Below are 19,463 nucleotides of genomic sequence, written 5' to 3' on the forward strand. Positions count from 1 at the left end.
AACTTATTTTCTCACAGTTCTAGAAGGTGAAAGTCCAAGGATCAAGGAGCCAAGATGGTTGATTTCTCCTGATGCCTCTCTCCTTGGCTTGCAGAAAGTCATCCTCTCACTGAGTCCTCACAGCAATAGGTCTTCTCTCTGCGTGCATGTGCAACCCTGGTATTTCTTCATTTTCTTCCAAGGACACCAATCATATTGGATTAGGGCCCATCCTTACAACCACATTTAACCTTAATTAAATCTTTAAAAGCCCATTTCCATACACAGTCACACTAAGGGTTAGGGTTTAAACATATGAATTTGGGGGAAAACACAACTCAGTCCATAACACCAACTATCACTGAGTTTTAACCTCCTTCAGATATATTATAACAAGCTGACAATATTATACTTCCACGTCTCCCCTCCCAGACTTTGTGCTATTATCATCATGTACTTTATTTCTACATATGCTATAAACCCAACAATACACTATTACCATTTTGCTTTCAACAGTCAATTATCTTTCAAAGAGACAGAAAAAGGGAGAAAGTTTCTTATATTTACTCATGTAGTTACTGTTTTCAGTGTTCTTCCTTTCTTTATATAGACACAGAGTTCCATAAGGCATTTTCTTCCTTCTGCCTTAAGTACTTTCTTTAATATCTATTGAAGTACACATCTGCTGGTGAATCCTTTCAACTCTTGTACGTTTAAAAAGGTGTTTATTTTGCTTTTCTAAAAAATTCTAGTTTTGAAGTAATTTAAAATTCACAAGAAGTAGTCTCCTTCACTACCTTTCCCCAAAGATATTATCCTACATAACCAGAGTATATTTTCAAAACCATAAAATTAACATTGGTGCAATAAGTTTAACTAAACTGCACATTTTATATTTATCAAAATTTCACAAGTCTTTAAATGCATTCACTGGATTACATTCTTATATTTTTCCCAAGGCTAGAATTCTAAGTTGACTTTTTTTCTCTCCTTATAATTGTAAAGTTACTGTTCCACTGTCTTCTGGCTTGCACTGTTTCCAACAAGAAATATGCTACCACTTACATCTCTGTTCCTCAAAAATGAATATTTTCCCCTCTGGCTGCTTACGGTGTGCCTTGGTGCAGTTTCCCCACCATGTTTCCTTTGTGCTTGTGTTCACTGAGCTCTTGCTCTTGTCTGTGGGCTTATAGTTTTCACCCAATTTGGAAAATATCTGCCCACTGCTTCTTAAAATATTTTTTCTGTGCACCCTTCCCCCACCCTGCTTCAGGGACTAAAAATACAAGTGTGTTAGGCTGCTTCAGGTTATCCCATGGCTCACTTTTTCTCTATTTTTTAGATAGCTTCTATTACTATGTCTTCAAGTTCACTAACCGTTTCTTATACAATGTCTAATCTGTCATTAATCCCAACCATTATATTTTTCATTTCAGACATTGTAGTTTTAAATTTTATAAGTTTGATTTGGATTTTTTTTTTTAATCCACATCTGTACTAACACGCTTAATCTTTCTTCTAGTTTCCTGAACACATGGAATATAGTTATATAACTCCTTTGATGCTTTTATATGCTACTTATGTATTATGACTGATTACATTTTCTTCTTCTTATGGGCTATATTTTCCTACTTCTTTGCACAGCTGGTAATTTTTGATTAAATGCCAAATATTGTTACTTTTATCTCACTGGGTGCTAGATTATTTTTTTATTGCTATAAATATCCTTGAGCTTTGTTCTCCGTTGTCACTAAACTGTTTAAAAATTAGTCTGATTCTTTCAGGTCTTGCTTTTAAGCTTTATTGGTAAAGACTAGGGCACCATTTATTCTAAGGCTAATCTGGTCCCACTGCTGAGGCAAAAGACTTCCCATTACTCAATGCTTCATGAATTATGACGCTTTACATGTTGAATTGTGGGAACAGGGAACTGTTCTTGGCCTTGTGTGAGCTCTGAGAATTATTTCCTGTAATCTTTTTAGGAATTTCTTTTTTCCGCTCAAGTAACCTCCTCACTCATATCCTCTGATCAGTACTCAGCTGAAGACGCAAGGGGAACCTTTGCAAGGGTCCAAAGTTCTGTGTGTGAACTCTCTCTAGTACTTTTTTTGTGAACTATACCTGGCTTGGCCTCTGTAAACCTCCAGTTTAGTCTCCCTAATTAGATAGACAACTAGGCTCCACCTGAGTTCCCGCTCCACACACCAGGCCCAGAAACTCCCCCTGGACAGCTGAGCTAAGGCAATCATAGGAGTCACCTCATTTGTTTCCCATCTATCAAGGATCACTGTCCTTCATTGCCTGATATCTTTTTGGTCAATTTTTTAACTGTTTCTGGAGAGAGGGTAAGTCTAATCCCTGTTCTTATTTTTCCATCTTGGCCAGAAGACAAATCTAGTGGTGATGTTTTCAAAACATAAGGTATTCCTAATTTGAGCTTAAGTTATAAATATATAAAATTTAGCCAACTCCTTGTTTTGGCTAGATCAGACACCCACTAGGTAAAGAGGTATTTTGCAACTATTAATTCAAACTATTTATGAGCAATTATTTCCTTATAAAGTTGGTTTTTCAAGTTTTGTTCTGCTTTCTATATAATCTCTTTCCTAAACGGATAAATTATGTCACAACTATCCTTTTGATAATGCAGGTATCTTTGAAGCATCAAGTCATGGAGTCTATTCCACATCCTAAATATTTCTCAAATTCAACTACTTCTATTCACATCATTGTCAGTGCCCTAGTCTAGGTCACCATCATCCCAACAGACCAACTTGACTCCAGTCTTGCACAACTCTAATACTTTCAGCCAGGATAAAAGAAAGAGAGAAAAGCAGAAAAAGAAAAGAGGAGGAAGAGAAAAAGTCAAGGGGAAAATGGGAAGAAAGAAAGTTTTATTTAATGACTTAATTGCTGAAACCCAAAGACTGATCAGGTCAAGTCTCCACGGATAAAATGTTGATATTATTCTTGGCCATACCTACTTCTTTTCCAGAACCTATGACTCCAATCTCCCATTTTCACTACTATTCTTCCCTCTTTAGAGTGACAAAGGAGCCTAGTTGGGACTAATTCAAAAGATTCAAGTTCAAGGTAGAGGGGTGTGTGTGTGTGTGTGTGTGTGTGTGCGCGCACGCACACGCATCTGTGTTTTCCCAAGGGCAAAAAGCAGTGAATTATTTGGAAAGGTAGAAGAGGCGATACTGATAATGAAGGAAAAAGGCATAAACAGGCAAGAATTCTGCCTTGATAAAATTATCTAAAAAGGCATAAAAAGATGAGACCTATAGACATAAAGAGCAGCACTATTCAGAGCTATTTTTAAGTAGTCTTCAGTGTTCATAAATAACACAGAATAAAGAGGAACAGAGACAGAAAGGAGAAGTCAAATGGCTAACCAGAACCTCCAAGTTCACATTTCTACTTTTTTTTTTGCCTTGATGGTTGTTATTTCTCCATATTTCAAACATATCCAAATATGGCCAATTTAAAATTTATCAAAATATACTCAACTTCTGGGCTATTCAGAAACTGACCTATTTAAGACCAGTCAAGTTTCATCTTATAAGTTAAAAGTTAACATATAATACTACTACTATTGTGAAAATAGTTTAATATTACAACTTTTCTGAATCAAACTGGGCCTTCTGATAAAACAATCCAATAGAGGAAATACAATTTTCTATATAAGTCAGATTCAAATTGGTGGGGACAGTGAAGGAAAGTTGATTACTAGTGCTTACAAGAGATTCACACCATTGTTCTGTTACATATAAGTTCTCCTATTAATAATTTGACTATCTTAATAAGGGGAAATAGTACATGTATGTCAAAACCTGCTAGATAAGCTTTATGTTATGGCAGAGTTAAACAAAAAATTTCCATGAACTCAGCTTAAAGTCATTCTCTCTACATAAGAGCGTGAAACTAGAGGCACATAAATTTCAAAAGATGCTCACTAGGTCATCTTTCATAAAATGTGTCTGAAATGGGTAACACTATTTTTTAGAATAGTTTGATACTATGTATCAAAATGAAAAATAAGCATATCCTTTGACCTAGTATTCCCACATCTACGAATTTAAGTTGAGGAGAAAATCACACAAGCAGAAAAGATTCCACTTAGCACAGTTTTTTAAAATGATTTTTTAAAGCAGTGGGAGGGAGGGATAACTAAAATATCAGTAGGGATCTGGTTATGTGGATTATGGTACATACAATAGTGTGTAGCTATTAAAAATCATGTGAATTGATATATTTTTATTTACCATGAAAAGAGGTCCATACCACTATTGAGAAAAAATAAAATATAAGTAGGCTACAATACAACAATTATACTAAAAATTGCATTTTGTAAAATGGTTTGCATATGCCTAAGAGAACAGGCGGGGGAGAGAGGAAGGGAGAAAGAGGGAGAATGTGTGTACATGCACGTGCACAGGTGTGTGAAAGGATTCTAACTAAAGACACCCACTAAAATGCTAGAAGAGACTGTATCTCTTAAGTGGTGAGGAAACTGGGGACATTTTTGCTTCTTCCTCTGCACTTCTCTGGGTATCTGAATTTTTTCAGTAAGTATACATAATTTTTACAAAAAAGCTTTAAGAAAGTTGGTTAAGATTTGTAAATTATGAAGTCACGTACAGCATCTTCCCTTTTCTTTGCATATCATCACTGAATGGAGTGGTATTATCTTAAGAATTCACAGAAGATATGCAACATTCAAGTTGAGACCAGTAGAACCAATGTATATAAAAAAGCAAAATCTGTATGTGGAGGATAGAAAGCATTTAAAAACAAAAACTGATGAAATGCTCCTGTTCCATTAAAAGTTATTTACCTGTCAAACTCCTCCAATAACAGCCATCATTAACCATTACACAGGCATTCTCAATATTCCATCTAGTTAATTCTTAATATTACTCTTCCTATTTATGTGTCAACTAGTGGGTTGGCCATAAGATGTTACGGAACCCAAATGAACTTTTGGCCAACCCAATATTTCAATAAAGTTGGGAAAAAATATTATTCTCCCTAAAAGAAGCAGAAATCTCCATTTAGGTCAGTTAATGAGTAGTCCAGGAGAGAGTGAGACCATCACCACATTCCAGAGAGCAATAATTACTTTACAAAGCTATAACTATCTTGTACACCTAAGTACATCTTCTACCCATAACTATGTAACAGTGAAATCTATTTGTTACATTGCATAGTAAGAGATTTACTTAAAGGGATTCTTTCTAACCAAGAATCCTGCCATATTTAATCACAAAATTTAACATACATTAAAAATTTTCAAACATTTTTCCATAATGATACTTTCTCATCAAACTATACCAGAGGAAAAATTTTTAAAATGTGCAAAACGTTAAATTCCAGGACTAAATTTGGCCAAATACTCATCTCGCCAGATAATCGTTAATCCAGGTTAATTTATTCAATTAGTTGAATAGCCAATAATAAAAGAGTGCCTAGCCCTGTGCTGGGCACTGTGGAGAACAAAACATATAAAACACAGGCACCATGTTCTAGAAGTTCACAGACTGGCATTTCACAGGTATACAATGTATCCTGAACCCAGTTCCACACTCCTAAGAGCTCAGAACATCCATGTATAAAGATTATATATATATTAATTACCTATAGCATGCCATGCACTGCTAGCCTATAAGTTACATACACATTCATTATAGCAATGTGAAGTGCTACTGAAAAGTGAACAAATACTTAATGCTGTCTAATTAGGTCATAAGACCAAATGCTTGAATTGAATCCAAAAAGACAAGCTTGCTGAGTCAAGACAGAGAGGAGGGCATAGCAAGCAAAGAGCATGCCCACAGGCAGAAGCAGGAAGAGCACGCTACTCGTCATCGTGCTGCGCACAGTTCAGGAGGTCTGCAGCCGTAACCAGAGAGATCAAGGGGCACCCTGGATATCCTTCTAAGAGATCTGGATTGTACTCTAATGACAAAGAACAGATGACAAAGATGAGAAACAAGATCAGATAGTCACTCAAGTAGTGGTCTGAAAGAAAACACCAGAAGCAGGAAAGCAGGTAAGAGACTACAATAGTAACAGTCCAGGTAAGCAGTGGAGGGGAGCCTAAACTGTACCTTGGTAACATTAAAAGTGAAGAGAATTTCAAAGTAGATCTTTGTGGCCAAAGAATGTGGCAGATATGGAAGACAGAAGAATCACAAAGAACTCACAAATTAGACAACTGGGTGATATCAATAACCAAGACAGAGAGTGGGCATATAGCTGTGAATAAGTGTGTACAGATGTGTGTGAGTGAAAGAATAGGTCTGAAGGAAAAGATGTGGTATTCATTTTAGACACACTGCATCTTTGAAGTCTTATGCCACATAGATGATGAGGTTCAGAAGCAGCTAGAGAGTGAGTGCAGAGGCCTGGGAGATCACCCAGGGGCACTGTGTGCAGAGAGAGCAGAGTCAAGGACAGAGCCTGGGAGAGTTCCTGAGGGCCCAGCAAGGGACACGCAGGGCCTGAAAGAGACTGACAAAGAACAGTCTCAGAGCTGGAGAACAACAGCTTCAAGGAAAGAGGAATGGACGACAATGTCAATCTCGGCAGAAGGCAAGCATGAACTGTGACTTCTGGCAGTTAGGTAAGCTTACCAAAAAGTCTCAACAGAGTGGTAAAAGGGAAAGGCAAGACACTGTGAATTAAGGGATGAACGAAAGGTGAAAAAGTAGAAATAAGTAGGAAGCAGTTCTCAAACTTTATCACACAGTATCCCAAAGGTGCTGACCACAGAACATTTCCTCATGTAGCTCTCCTTGGTACTGGAAGACCAAGCTAGGAAGAAGAAATCAATGTCAAGGGAGAGACTGTCTAAAACTGAAAAGGGATAAATAATGAAATAAATTGCTAAAGGCACTAAAGACAGGTTCTGAAGGATACAGTAAAGGAACACCTGTTTGTCTGCAATCAAAGGAAAAAGACTAAGGAAGGATATAAGTGAAAATGTATATACTCAGAAAGCCAACACATGAAGCAATTCATTCTCAATGACCTCTTTTTCTCCCTTCTCTGAAAAAGCAGCACTAAGTAGGGAGCAGTTCTCAAGCTGTATCACACAGTATCCCAAAGGCACCCCTCTGAGGAACACAAGTCATTTCCTCAAAAGTGACAGAGGGGATGAAATGGTTTGAGGTAAACAGTAAAGGTTTAGAATAGCAGCCGTAGAGTAGACGAGAAAAGAAGAGGGTCTGGGATGGGCTGTGGGTCACAAAGCAGAACATGTATAGTAATGTCATGTTAGCTATCCCACAGTTCTATTACTTTTCAAAGTCCTGAGGAACCCTGAGTAGATGGACTGAAGCTTCACTCATAAATTCCAATCCACTCCATCTAAAGCCCAAAGGATCCCATTTCCTGGGGCACAGAGACTAGAAATCTCCTGAAATAACACCAAAACTCAGTAAGTAACTAAAAATTGAAGCATATCCAGTGAGTTTCCAAAACCTCTCAAGATATCAGTAACAAGCAACAAGAATTCACGGTGGAATTTGTGGGCCAAGAGATTTTAACATAAGCATTCTTACAAATTAAATACCTATTAGAAATGCCACTTAATCAGAACACAAGGGGGAAAACACCATCAAAAGAGATGTTGACAAGTATGAATCTCCTAATACACCCAACAGTCCGACAGTTCTCATTCATTTACGTCACTCTGGGGGTAAGCTAAAACAACAGTAATTCTAATAATCTATGATTCATAACCCCACTATTTACAAAGGTCTAAGACAAAATGAGACTTACATGTTACATAAAGTCTTACATGAACAAGATTTTAATATAAGATTTACGTAATGCGTCATTACTTTTAGGTAAATCTTAACCTGCAATACCCTGAAAAGTTTATAAAATCATGCATTTCCCATCCTTTCATTCAAGATGACATCTAATTGCTACATGTAGGATGGGAACACATTGTTATCCCTTCAAAAAAAGCATTTTTAAAGTAATTTTTTAAAACTGTTCAAATGAGTGAGCATTAAAATGAGAGCCCCTAAGGGACACTTAATAGCACTGTCTCTTTCCATATATACCATAATGACATGCACATCTGAATGCAATTAGCTGATAGCACGCTAAATAAATAGAAACAAAAACCAAGTTTAGGAGTGATGAGGTCAGATTGGAGGAATGGACAGTTATTTAACATCTACTATATAAATAATAGATTCAAACAGAAATCTGAATCCTCACAACAATTCTATAGGGTAGGTGATAAAATATTTCAATCCTGAACAATGGCATCTGGACGGTGTAATCATAGAACAAATGAAAAATCTCGAATTCACATACAGATTGGTCAGGAAGAGGAATGGGCAACCACCCTGGGCAGAGACTAAGGAAAGATGAAAATGAACTTTCACTTCAGTGAAATAAAGAACTGCTGATGCGGAGTCTCAGGTGACTTTCCATCTACCATCTGCTTGATGTTTATACTGAGACCATGAGAAAAAATACAAAACAGAGAAGCTTTGTCACTTAACACTGTTAAGAAGTAAGTAAGACTAGTACCAGGCTCATAAGATTGAAAAATATCAAGAATATTTCAACAATGTTAAAATCTGAATTAAAAAAAAAATAGATCCTCTAACATTTCAAAAGAAATCATCATCCTATGTTCTAAATCAATTGTGATAACTAAACTAAACAACAGTAACATATGGTGGCTATAAATCCCAGACAATATATGATCAATTTTTCAAAATACATAAAATTCTTAAACTATCACAAATTTCACATATGGCTTAAGAAAAGAAAATTAAACGACATTTAGACACAAGCAAAATACCTTAAGGGCACAAAAATAAACACATGCCTAGTCACACATATTTACAATTCAGTTGGAAAAGACAAACAGGTAAACTTATAACACAGAATGAAGTAACAGTTAAATAATATTAGGCACTGTAAAAACAGTAAAAAACTTTTTTTTCTTTGAGGTGTGTGAGCAAGTATTTACAAAAAAGGTAGCATCTGAGCTACTCAAAGGAAAACGAAAGAAAGTTTTTTTAGGCTCAATTAACAATGGTACAGAGATAAAAAGGTACAGAGAACTGACAACGTATTTCATATTATATGATTAGAATTTAGTATGTGTGAACAGTTAAAGAGAGATAGCCCTAGAGAGGCAGAACAGATCCTGAAGGGATTTGACAAATCCTATTAAGAAAATACACTGAGAGTATAAACTATGTCAGTTGTGTTCAAAAAACAAAAATAAAAAGAAAGAAAGAAGAAAAAGATACTGCAGAACTTTAAAGAACGGGGATTAGAGGCAGACAATACAGCAGGAAAATCTCAGGATCTAAAATGTAATAGATCTGGGCTAGAATCCCAGCACTATCACTTACGAACAATAAGGCTTGTCTAAATTGCAATTTCCATCTTTTTCAAATGGGGATAATATGTCATTATTGTGGTAAAGCCTTAATATGATGGCAAATGTAAATCGTCCAATGGTAGAACACGGGAGATGACGGAAGAAATGAAGCTACGTACTCTCAGTGACTGGGAAGATGATAAAGCCATTAACTATAGAAGGAACACAAAGAGAATATAAAAGAAGCAGTAGGTTTGGAGAAGAGAAAAACACAGAGCTTTAGACATGCCAAATCTGCAATGATAGAGAGATATACAGCTACATGCAAGGATACCAGAAGGCATGAAAGATTTGGGTCTTGAACTGAGAAGACAGTTCTAATAGAAATAAAAATTTGAGAATCGTGGGCATACAGGGGAAAGGAAACAAGTGAGCCAAGAACAGGAGCTCCCATGGAGCAGGGATTAAACACAGTCAAAAGCACAGAGGAAAGACCTTCAAATAAAAAGCGTGGCCAGCAGAATTAAATACTGGATAAAACTGCTGGACTTGGTGATTAAGGAGACCTCTGACAAACTTTGACAGTTTCCAGCAAAGTTTTGATAACACCAAACTGTAAGCACTGAAGGAATAAATGGGTTATAAAGAAATCAGAAAAAAGAACAGCATCTATTTCAAGGTTCCCCAAGTGGGAACTCCACAAACGTAGTAATGGAGAGCAGATGGGTATTATCAATATTTCAAACAGCCATATGAAAAATAAATTTAGCCTCCACCAAGCTACCTTCTCAATATAAGAAAAACAGTAAGTTTCTCTGATTCTGTAATGAGCATATTACATATTTTAGGATGAAAGCATGAATCACTGTTTTACAAATGTCCTGTGTTCGGGAGATAGACTTTCATATCACAAGATTCTTGGTAGAAAATAAATAAAAAGATTATTAAGTATTAAAAGGCTAGGAATCACAGGCTCTTGAAAGAAATCCAGCATTGACAAGAATAAATGCAATTATGAATGATCCAGGTAGAAACTTTCAGAGAAAGTTTTTGTTGTTGTTTTAAGGTTTTTGTTAGTTGTTGGGTTGGTTTTGTTTTGTTTTCCAAAAAGATGTTAGGTCAAGATTAAGAAATTAATGTAAACAAATATTTAAAGTTCCATAAAGAAAGGCGGTTAAATATCACGGAGAAAAAAAGATGAATCACGAGGGAAAAAGACTGACCTTACAAACACTGTGGAGCTACGCATAAGCTACAGGCCATGCCTGGAAAACTACGTACACATTCTCATCCTCAAAAAGAGTTGTCCTACATTCTTCAAAGAAGACATACAGATGGCCAACAAACACATGAAAAGATGCTCAACATCACTAATCATCAGAGAAATGCAAGTCAAAGCCACCATGAGGTATCACCTCACACCGGTCTGAATGGCCATCATCAAAAAATCTAGAATCAACAAATGTTGGAGAGGGTGTGGAGAAAAGGGAACTCTCCTGCACTGTTGGTGGGAATGTAAGTTGGTACAGCCACTATGGAAAACACTTTGGAGGTTCCTTCAAAAACTACAAACAGAACTACCATATGATCCAGTAATCCCACTACTGGGCATATACCCAGAGAAAACCATAATCCAAAAAGAAACATGTACCGTAATGTTTATTGCAGCACTATTTACAACAGCCAGGACATGGAAGCAACCTAAATGCCCATCAACAGATGAATGGATAAAGATGTGGCACATATATACAATGGAATATTACTCAGCTATAAAAAGGAATGAAATAGAGCTATGTGTAATGAGGCGGATAGACCTAGAGTCTGTCATACAGAGTGAAGTAAGCCAGAAAGAGAAAAACAAATATTGTATGCTAACTCATATATACTGAATCTTAAAAAAAAAAAAAAAAATGGTACTGATGAACCCAGTGACAAGACAAGAACAAGGATGCAGCTGCAGAGAATGGACTGGAGGACACGAGGTTGGGGGGGCAGGGGGCGAAGGAGAAGCTGAGACAAAGTGAGAGAGTAGCACAGACATATATATACTACCAACTGTAAAATAGATAGCCAGTGGGAAGTTGCTGTATAACAAAGGGAGATCAACTCGATGATGGGTGATGCCTTGGAGGGCCGGGACGGGGAGGGTGGGGGGGAGTCAAGGGAGGGAGGGAATACGGGGATATGTGTATAAATACAGCTGATTCACTTTGGTGTACCTCAAAAACTGGTACAAGAGTGTAAAGCAATTATATTCCAATAAAGAGCCTAAAAAAAAAAGTTGCCCTAGAGAAGTTCAGTTAACCAGTTAGACAATTACACCAACAACTAGAGCTATGTTACATGGAGGTGAAGAGATTCTGAAGCCTGACAAACATGGGTTCAAATTTCTGCTCTTCCACTGACTATTGTTTAACCTTAACATTACCTAGTTTCTCTGAACATGTTTCTTCATTTAACAATAACAACTGTCCCATAAGAGGCGAAAAGAGACAATATATGTAAAGAGCTTAGCACAGTGCCTGGCACAAGGTAACTGTTTAAGAAACACAGCTACAATTACTAAAATAAAACATAGATAAATATTTTTCTGATCTTAGGATTGAAAAGACCTAAGCTTTAAAAGAAAGGAAACAAATGAAACAGGAAAGATTAATATATCTGGCTACACTATCCCTTAAGAATTTTATATGTGAAAAATCTTTAAAATATTTGAAAGTAAACATCATAGAAAATTTAAAAGAATAGGTATAGAATTGATTTATATAAGTTACTTTTCTTATACAACAAAAAGATAAACACTCCAACAGAAAAGAAAATTGCACTGACATACTCTTTGCTCTGAATAAACACCACCAGGTACCCAACTTGGGAATCCACAAAGACAGTAATGGACCCCAGGTGGGTATCTTTCAATGCTTCAACACACGACTAACAGTGTAAGGTATTATTGCCCCTCCAACATCAGACCAAGCTAATAAGGCATTCCTTACATGCTTAAAAAAAAAAGAAAAAGAAAAACCTATTTGAACTATTTGAAGCACAAAATATTAGTATTTGAAATATTAGTTTCAGATAACATCAATTTAATCTTTAGCACACTGAATGAAAATCTATTACCAGCTTTTTAATTAAAAATAAAGCATAATCCTAGCACACATTCTTATACTAACCTAATGATTCTTCCAGCTATGCTAAAAAGAGGCACCTGCACACGGAGGTAAGGGGGACAGCAGTGGGGCAAGCAAGTGGCCGCACCTCTGCATCACACATGCGTCCCCGCAACCTGCGCGCACTTCCAGTTCCACCTGTACCTGCTCTTATGTCACTGTGGCCCAATTCATTTTCAGACTTTCTTTTTAAAACTGAAAAGTAATTCTAACAATCCACATCAAAACCCTCTCCCGATCGCAAAAAGAAAAATTCAGTAAACTGTATTCTTATTCATAATTGAAAAATCCCAAACTTCCCACTGAAATTAAATATTTGATTATGTGGACCCCCCCCCCCGTTTCCCTATTTTTCCTTATATTTAGAAAAATACGACCAAAATTTCCATTGGGGCAAATAACATGTTTTGTAGTATTTTTGAAATAACTTCTTTATTTCTGCGTCCAAGGCAACACAGATACTGCTATGGCATTAATATTAAACAGACCAAAACACTGTGGAACCCCTTCATAATACAAAGTTGGTGACAGAAATAAAACCAAGTTGTTAACTCTGTTATATTTTTTCTGTGTGTGATATGTGTACGTGGGATTACAGGCTTTTGACTAGCAATATATTAAAAAAAAGTATCAATTTACTCAGAAAATATGGGATGAAAGATATTCTACTTCCAGCTAAACTGAAATTTTGATTAATAGAGCTATTTCATACAATTACCAATTTCTTTAAATGAGAATATAACAATTACAATCCAAATTAAAATGGAATATAATTCAAATTATTTTGTAGGTACTTCAGATTCAGAGTCATACAAAAGCTAGCCTTTGAATTATAAAAATTCATTTTCATTAGCACAGATAATGCAAAGACTGAAATGCATAACTATGACAACATACTACTGAAGTTGGTTTCAGAGCCAACACTTGACACGTTTGTTTACATACAGTTTTTATCTCGTAGGAAAAATGTACAAAAAGACAACATATGGCGCTTTCTGTTGTTCAGACTCCAAATAAATGAGATTTTCTGTAATAAATTTTATAATATGACTTTTTAATGTAGTACCTTGAACAACTTCATGTATTAAAAATAAACTTAACTGTTAACAGAATCCAATAGGGAAAAACTAAATTTAAAGAATAGAATAGGAAAATATACTACAAGTAGAAAGTTCAAAAAAAGGGCACAAAACAAAATTCAGTTAGTTAATGGGCCACTAATCTTACTTTGATTAAAAAAAAAAAAAAAAAAACCCAAAAAACCTAAGTGTATTAGCTAAGGCATCCAATCTCATACCCACCACCCCACACAGACACAGAAAGCAGCCAAAATATTCACTTTTGAAAATGTCTAATAAAATTATTTTTACCTGTAAATTGTTTTCTGTGACTCTGTTCCACCAAACCATATTGATGGGTACTCCTGATTTACACCTGTCAGCAAGGCAGCCAATAGGGTTCTTTGCTTTTCGTGCCTTTGATCCCATCGGAACTAGCCTCTCCTCCAGCATCCCCAGGCGATACTTCCTTGGCTAGGAAAAAGAAGGAAAGAAACCAGGCCACTCCTAACATCCCCCACACTAATCTAAACTGACATAACTAACATACAGAAGATATCAAGAATGGTGGAATAGGAAACAAGTAAAATTTCTAAGACACTCCCTTCTAATGTCCTTATCACCACCCACCACTCCCCATCCCCACCCCCAGTACACACACGCACCTCCAAAATAACCCAGTCCTAACAACATTACATAAAACAACAAATGTATTTAGTGAAATACATTATAATCTGAGTTTATAAGACTTCAGTGAATAGAAATTAACTTATCAGCAAAGTAAATGCTTTGCAAATTTTTTTCCACTGGCACTTACCTATTCTCACTGCAATATGAAGAAATGGCTTCAAGGGCAAAAAATACAGGTAAAAAAAATTCTTCATACTATATTCTTTTTCTGCTCCCCACCTCACTACCTTATTTCCTATTGAGAACTACCCCACTTAGAAAGAAGCAGCTGACTTCTAAGGAACGGATTTTTTTTAATTTTTAAAATTCTATTCACATTAGGGCAGAGTACAAATTGATCTGTGTTAAGTGGGCATTCGACTTGTACTCAATGAAAAAAAAATCTGACTTAAAAAAATACAAATTCCATTGGTCTTATAAATCTCAGTAATTTGAACAGATTGATACTGAATAAATTGTCTAATAGAGGCAGATTCACTAGCTAATGTTATAATAAAGTTAGTAAACAATCTTAATAGTGGTTGGCAGGGCTTTTTTTTACACATCAAAGTTAATGACAGTTTCTACCATCTTACTTCTCTTAATTATAGCAAATTTGTACTAAATGGCATCTTTAAGGGAATTTGTATATTTTTTTCCCTTAAAGGAATACTGATATATTCTCGGCAAGGTATCTAATTTAAGACCTAAAATAAGAAAATCTATGTTTACTCACTGTTCTGTCTAAAGACTACTGAAGCAAATAGTTAAAATTAACTTTCTTCAAAAATTAAACTTGCATAAGAAAGGAAACTAGACTACCCATCTACCCAATAATTATAGCAGTGCGTAAAGTTTCATGAAGCTAAAATATTTCCACCTCTATGCAGTCTTGAACAGATTCAATTACTCTCTGTGTCTACATCACAAGCAACTTTTGTGAATGAGAACAGAAATATATCCTTCAGAACCAAATTATAGATGAAAGAATTTTAAAGCAAGTTTCTTCAATAACATAGTTCACAACTACAAGGCTTTGACATATAGCAAAATTAATATAGCCTTAATTAAGCCTTCACTAATTTAAAAGTTTTATTTTAGAAAATGTCTGGGCTAAAGATTATCCTATCAAAAAAGTTCAACACATCAAAGAATACTTAAACAAAATCACAACCTGTCAAGTAGGATCTATGACACCTGAAGTCCAGTCATACATTTGAAAGCAAGAACATTATTGCTTTAAATGTTCTTCTGTTACTTAGATCCTTCACAAATCCAGATGAGTTTTTGACCTAGTTATTACCTGAGTGAAATTTATTCTTATAACAGTACACTAAGCAGCATAGAAAAAAAGCTTTTAAATAAATCCAATGTATAATTCTCCCTCCCCAGCAGCTCTCATTATATGTTACTTGTTTTTCCAAAGAGGAATTCATTATTCCTCTTCCTCCACCCCCAAAAACCTGCAATTAGCCCAAGGCCTTTCCTCTTAGGTAAAGAGATCCCCAAACTTGCGCCATTATTGATTTAAGTTTCTTCAATAAACAGCCAGAGATTAAAGTCTAATCCAAAAATAAAACTTTCCATGTGATACGGAATGAAAAGACCTAAGGTATCAATACCATTTAAATACCATTCTAAGCAACAGAAGACAAATGACATCTGAAAGAGATGGCAGCAATACAAAGCATGATGGTGAGCCAGAAAGATTACAGACAGAAGTCTCACTGCATAGAACATACATTATGGTAAAATTTCACCTATAAGCTAATTTCCAAGTCATTTGAACTATTATTTATCCCTTGAAGGAAAAATGTATTTTCAACTAGACGTCCAAGAGCCTACTTTGTATCGAGTACCTGGAGTACAACGATGAATACAACACAAACCTGAATACAACATACACCGTTTCCTCTTCAAAGAGAACACAACCTAAGAGGTAACAAAGTCACGCAAACAGAGCACACTCACTGTGATATAAAAAATGCATATATAATCAAGGTACCAATAGAACAGAGGCAAAGAAGCCTTCACAGAGAGGAAGAATGCCTGAGCAGTGTTGGAGGAGGAGTAAGGGTGTCTAGATAGGAAACAAAACAAAAAACAAATTCAGAGTGAGCGAGAGAGAAAGAGATATTGTTGGTTAGGAAAAGTGCACACGTAGAGGCGGACAGGCACTGTGTTGTTAATTAAGGGAAAACTACAAGTCTTCAGTCTGTCATTAGTAGAGGGCCAATTCTGAAAGCAAAAAAAACACACCATGAACTATTTTGTATCCTATGCCAAGGAGTCTGGACTTCATTCCATGGGCAATGGGGAACTCCTGAACGCTTGTGAATGAGAATTAAACTGGAAACAGGTAGACAAATTAGTGGACTCTGACAATAACCCACGTTAGGGTTTCCCAAAATCAGCACTACAGACTCTGGATGGTTCCTTGCTGTGGAGGCTTTCCTGGGCCACTCTAGGACCATGAGCAGCACCTGCCCCAGTCATGACACCAAAAGTATCTTTGCTGTTCCGCAGGAGTAGGGTGACAAAACTGCCCCCTTTGAGAATCACTGGTGTAGGTGAAGGATGGGAACGCAAGGAAATTTCAATAGAAACAGAAGGCAAAGGCCTGGCTGGGGAAAAAGCTACTAGCTTAAAAACAACTATCGGTGATTAAATGAAAGTAGGGGTACGGGAAATATAAAAGTCAAATGGAAGATAAGGAAATAAAGGGCAAACAAAATTTTATGGGAAACGTTTATTTTCCCCTAAAGCCTTCTGAGTCCTACCAGATCCAAACCCCTCCTCCAGAGTAAACAAAAGTACATCCCCTCTTCCCTTTTCCTTAGCTTCCAGCAATCCTTTCCTTAACCAATCTTGAGAAGGTTTCCTGGTTGATCCTTCACTCCTGACAGCCTCCTTGCCAGTCCAGCCTTCTGACTATTATGAAACAGAAGCATTTTTTTTCCATTATAAGCCTCTGTTTTTATTTCACGTCTTAAACTAGACACCTGTATTATTTTTATAAAAATAAAAACTACATTTTAAATAAATAAATAAGGCAAGAGTAATCAGAACATCATCGATAACCTTGCTTACCCAATGATTAAGCGTATAAACACAACTAATTGTAGGCTCGACTCAGGGTCTCAACCTTGCCTATTTGGTATTCCTTCCTGTCCAGATTTTGGATAAAGCTGGTCTTCACCTGGGTGGCCCCAGGGGCTCTGACCTCCTCAGTGCTTTCCTTTATGTCAGAGCATAAAGGTTCACACCCTTAGTCATGGAAGAGTTCTTAGGTTGCTGTACTGCTCTCTGCACTTGAAAAGCTGGTAAGTAACCAGCTTTTCTGCTCTACCTCCTAGTAAGTCAACACTGTACATCAAAATTCCCAATCTCTTTCTGTTGCTGTGATAAAATAATCAGCAGAACATGCAACTTTTTTTCTCTCTCTCTCTAATATACACAATTTTTACTTTAAGTCTCAAGATTGATGCACTACAAAAGTGACTGATTTTTATCATTCTTCACAAAATCTAAATATACAGCACAACTGTAGTTGAAAACAGTTTTACCCTTTTTATTGGGCATTTAAAAAATAACAACTTAGGGCTTGAACAAAAGTTTTCAACGAGAAGAAAAAGTTGGAGAATGTATTCTAGACTAGCACTTCTCATCTGTAATGAATATATGAATCTTCTGGGGATCTTGTTAAAATAAAGATTCTAATTCAGTAGGCCTAGAATGAAGCATGAGTCTACATTTCTAAAAAGCTCCCAAGGCTACTAGTGCTGCTGCTGGTCTGGTGATCACCCTTCCAGTAATAAAGTTCTAGAAAAGGTCAGGGAAAAGACCCGGATAAGAAACAACCAGTGATACAACAAAAACTGGGGCCACCCCCAAAATAAAAAAGGATAGGGGTTCAAACAGTTAACATCCCAACTCTTTATAGCTTGTCCTAAATACTCAGAGCCTTTAAAACCATTACTCTTAGCCCCCAAAGCTCTGGCTCTTCAAAAATCTTTGCCCTGGTCCACAGAAGCCCAGTCCAATAGTTCAAGACTAAGGGAAGTCCACTCTCAATCCCTAACAAATAAGGTAAGTCTGCAGACTATGTCAAAAGAAACAACAATAAAAGCTAATTTTTTGGACTATTTTATTTCAAAAGCTTAAGTGCAAACACATTTTTTTCATTCATTCATTCATTCTTTAACATTTCAGCATAAGGCTTTTTGCCCTCCCTAGAAATACAATAAGATTTATTTTCTTCCCCTAAGAAGTTCACAGACTAGACTGCAAAACAAGAATATATGAATACCACTGCTCGTATAGAAAATGTTGTTAGAGACCAATTTCAGAACACAATTCTTTTGGTAAAATTGCAAAACAGCATTATCTCTATGATACTTCACATTACAGGCCTTATTATATATCATAATCTAACCATTAGTGATACACTAGAGAAATCAATTGTTATCCTAGGACAAAAGGTTTCCAGTGCCCTGAATTTTAAGAACCCCTTTTGAACATCAAAAACAGAATAACTGTTGTTTTCACTATTTATACTCTGAAACAATGAATGCTGATTTAAAGTTACTATGAATGACACTTTTAAACAATCTGCATTTTATTAATCAGAACATCTTCACATACTTCGAAAACAGTAGTACACGTATATGAAATATTGATATTATCTCCCTTTAGACAATGTTTAATGAATATATTAACTCATTGCCTTTTGCAGTAACAACTCAGCAACGTAGCTACCTCTTGCCACTCCTAAGGGTCTGAGGTCCACTAACAGAAACCTCTAACTTAGAATTTACTGTGTATATTTATTTGAAAATCAACTTTCACTTCTCTTTCACAAGCTGTTCTGACTCACAATGGTCTTCCCTCAATTAATTAAAGGTCCTAATGGTTTAGCATATTTGTTATTATGAGACCTAAATATAAGATTATATTTCCATTAACCATCAGTGGTTAATCTAAACTCACTGGAGAAAATAGACTCCAAACTGATTTAAACTATTTGAATACCTAAAATCAAACAAATTAGCTAATTTCCATACAGACACAGGGAACTACCTCTACCTAATTTATTAGTTAATTAGGTGTGTTGATACACCTGGATTTTAAAGGCTTCTACACATAATCAATTTAGAATAGTAAATCTAAACCTATAAATGACTGTATATTGTGCTCCAATCAATTTTCTCCATGAGTAAAAGA

General features: G+C 36.0%; 1 protein-coding gene across 3 annotated transcripts in view; it reads right to left on the reverse strand.

Moving 5' to 3' along the window:
• The window catches only part of PAN3 (poly(A) specific ribonuclease subunit PAN3), a 112,218-nt gene that overhangs the window by 69,179 nt on the left and 23,576 nt on the right, over positions 1-19,463 (reverse strand). For 2 of the 3 annotated variants that reach the window (XM_057707422.1, XM_057707421.1), the window contains exon 5: positions 13,884-14,045. The exons of the other annotated variant lie outside the window; for it this stretch is intronic. In XM_057707422.1, the coding sequence (XP_057563405.1) occupies positions 13,884-14,045 (162 nt within the window). The remainder of the gene's footprint in view (positions 1-13,883; positions 14,046-19,463) is intronic. 3 annotated transcript variants of the gene reach the window in all.

The sequence above is a fragment of the Hippopotamus amphibius genome, chromosome 14 (genome assembly GCF_030028045.1).
Source record: "Hippopotamus amphibius kiboko isolate mHipAmp2 chromosome 14, mHipAmp2.hap2, whole genome shotgun sequence".
Classification (NCBI taxonomy): Eukaryota; Metazoa; Chordata; class Mammalia; order Artiodactyla; family Hippopotamidae; genus Hippopotamus; species Hippopotamus amphibius.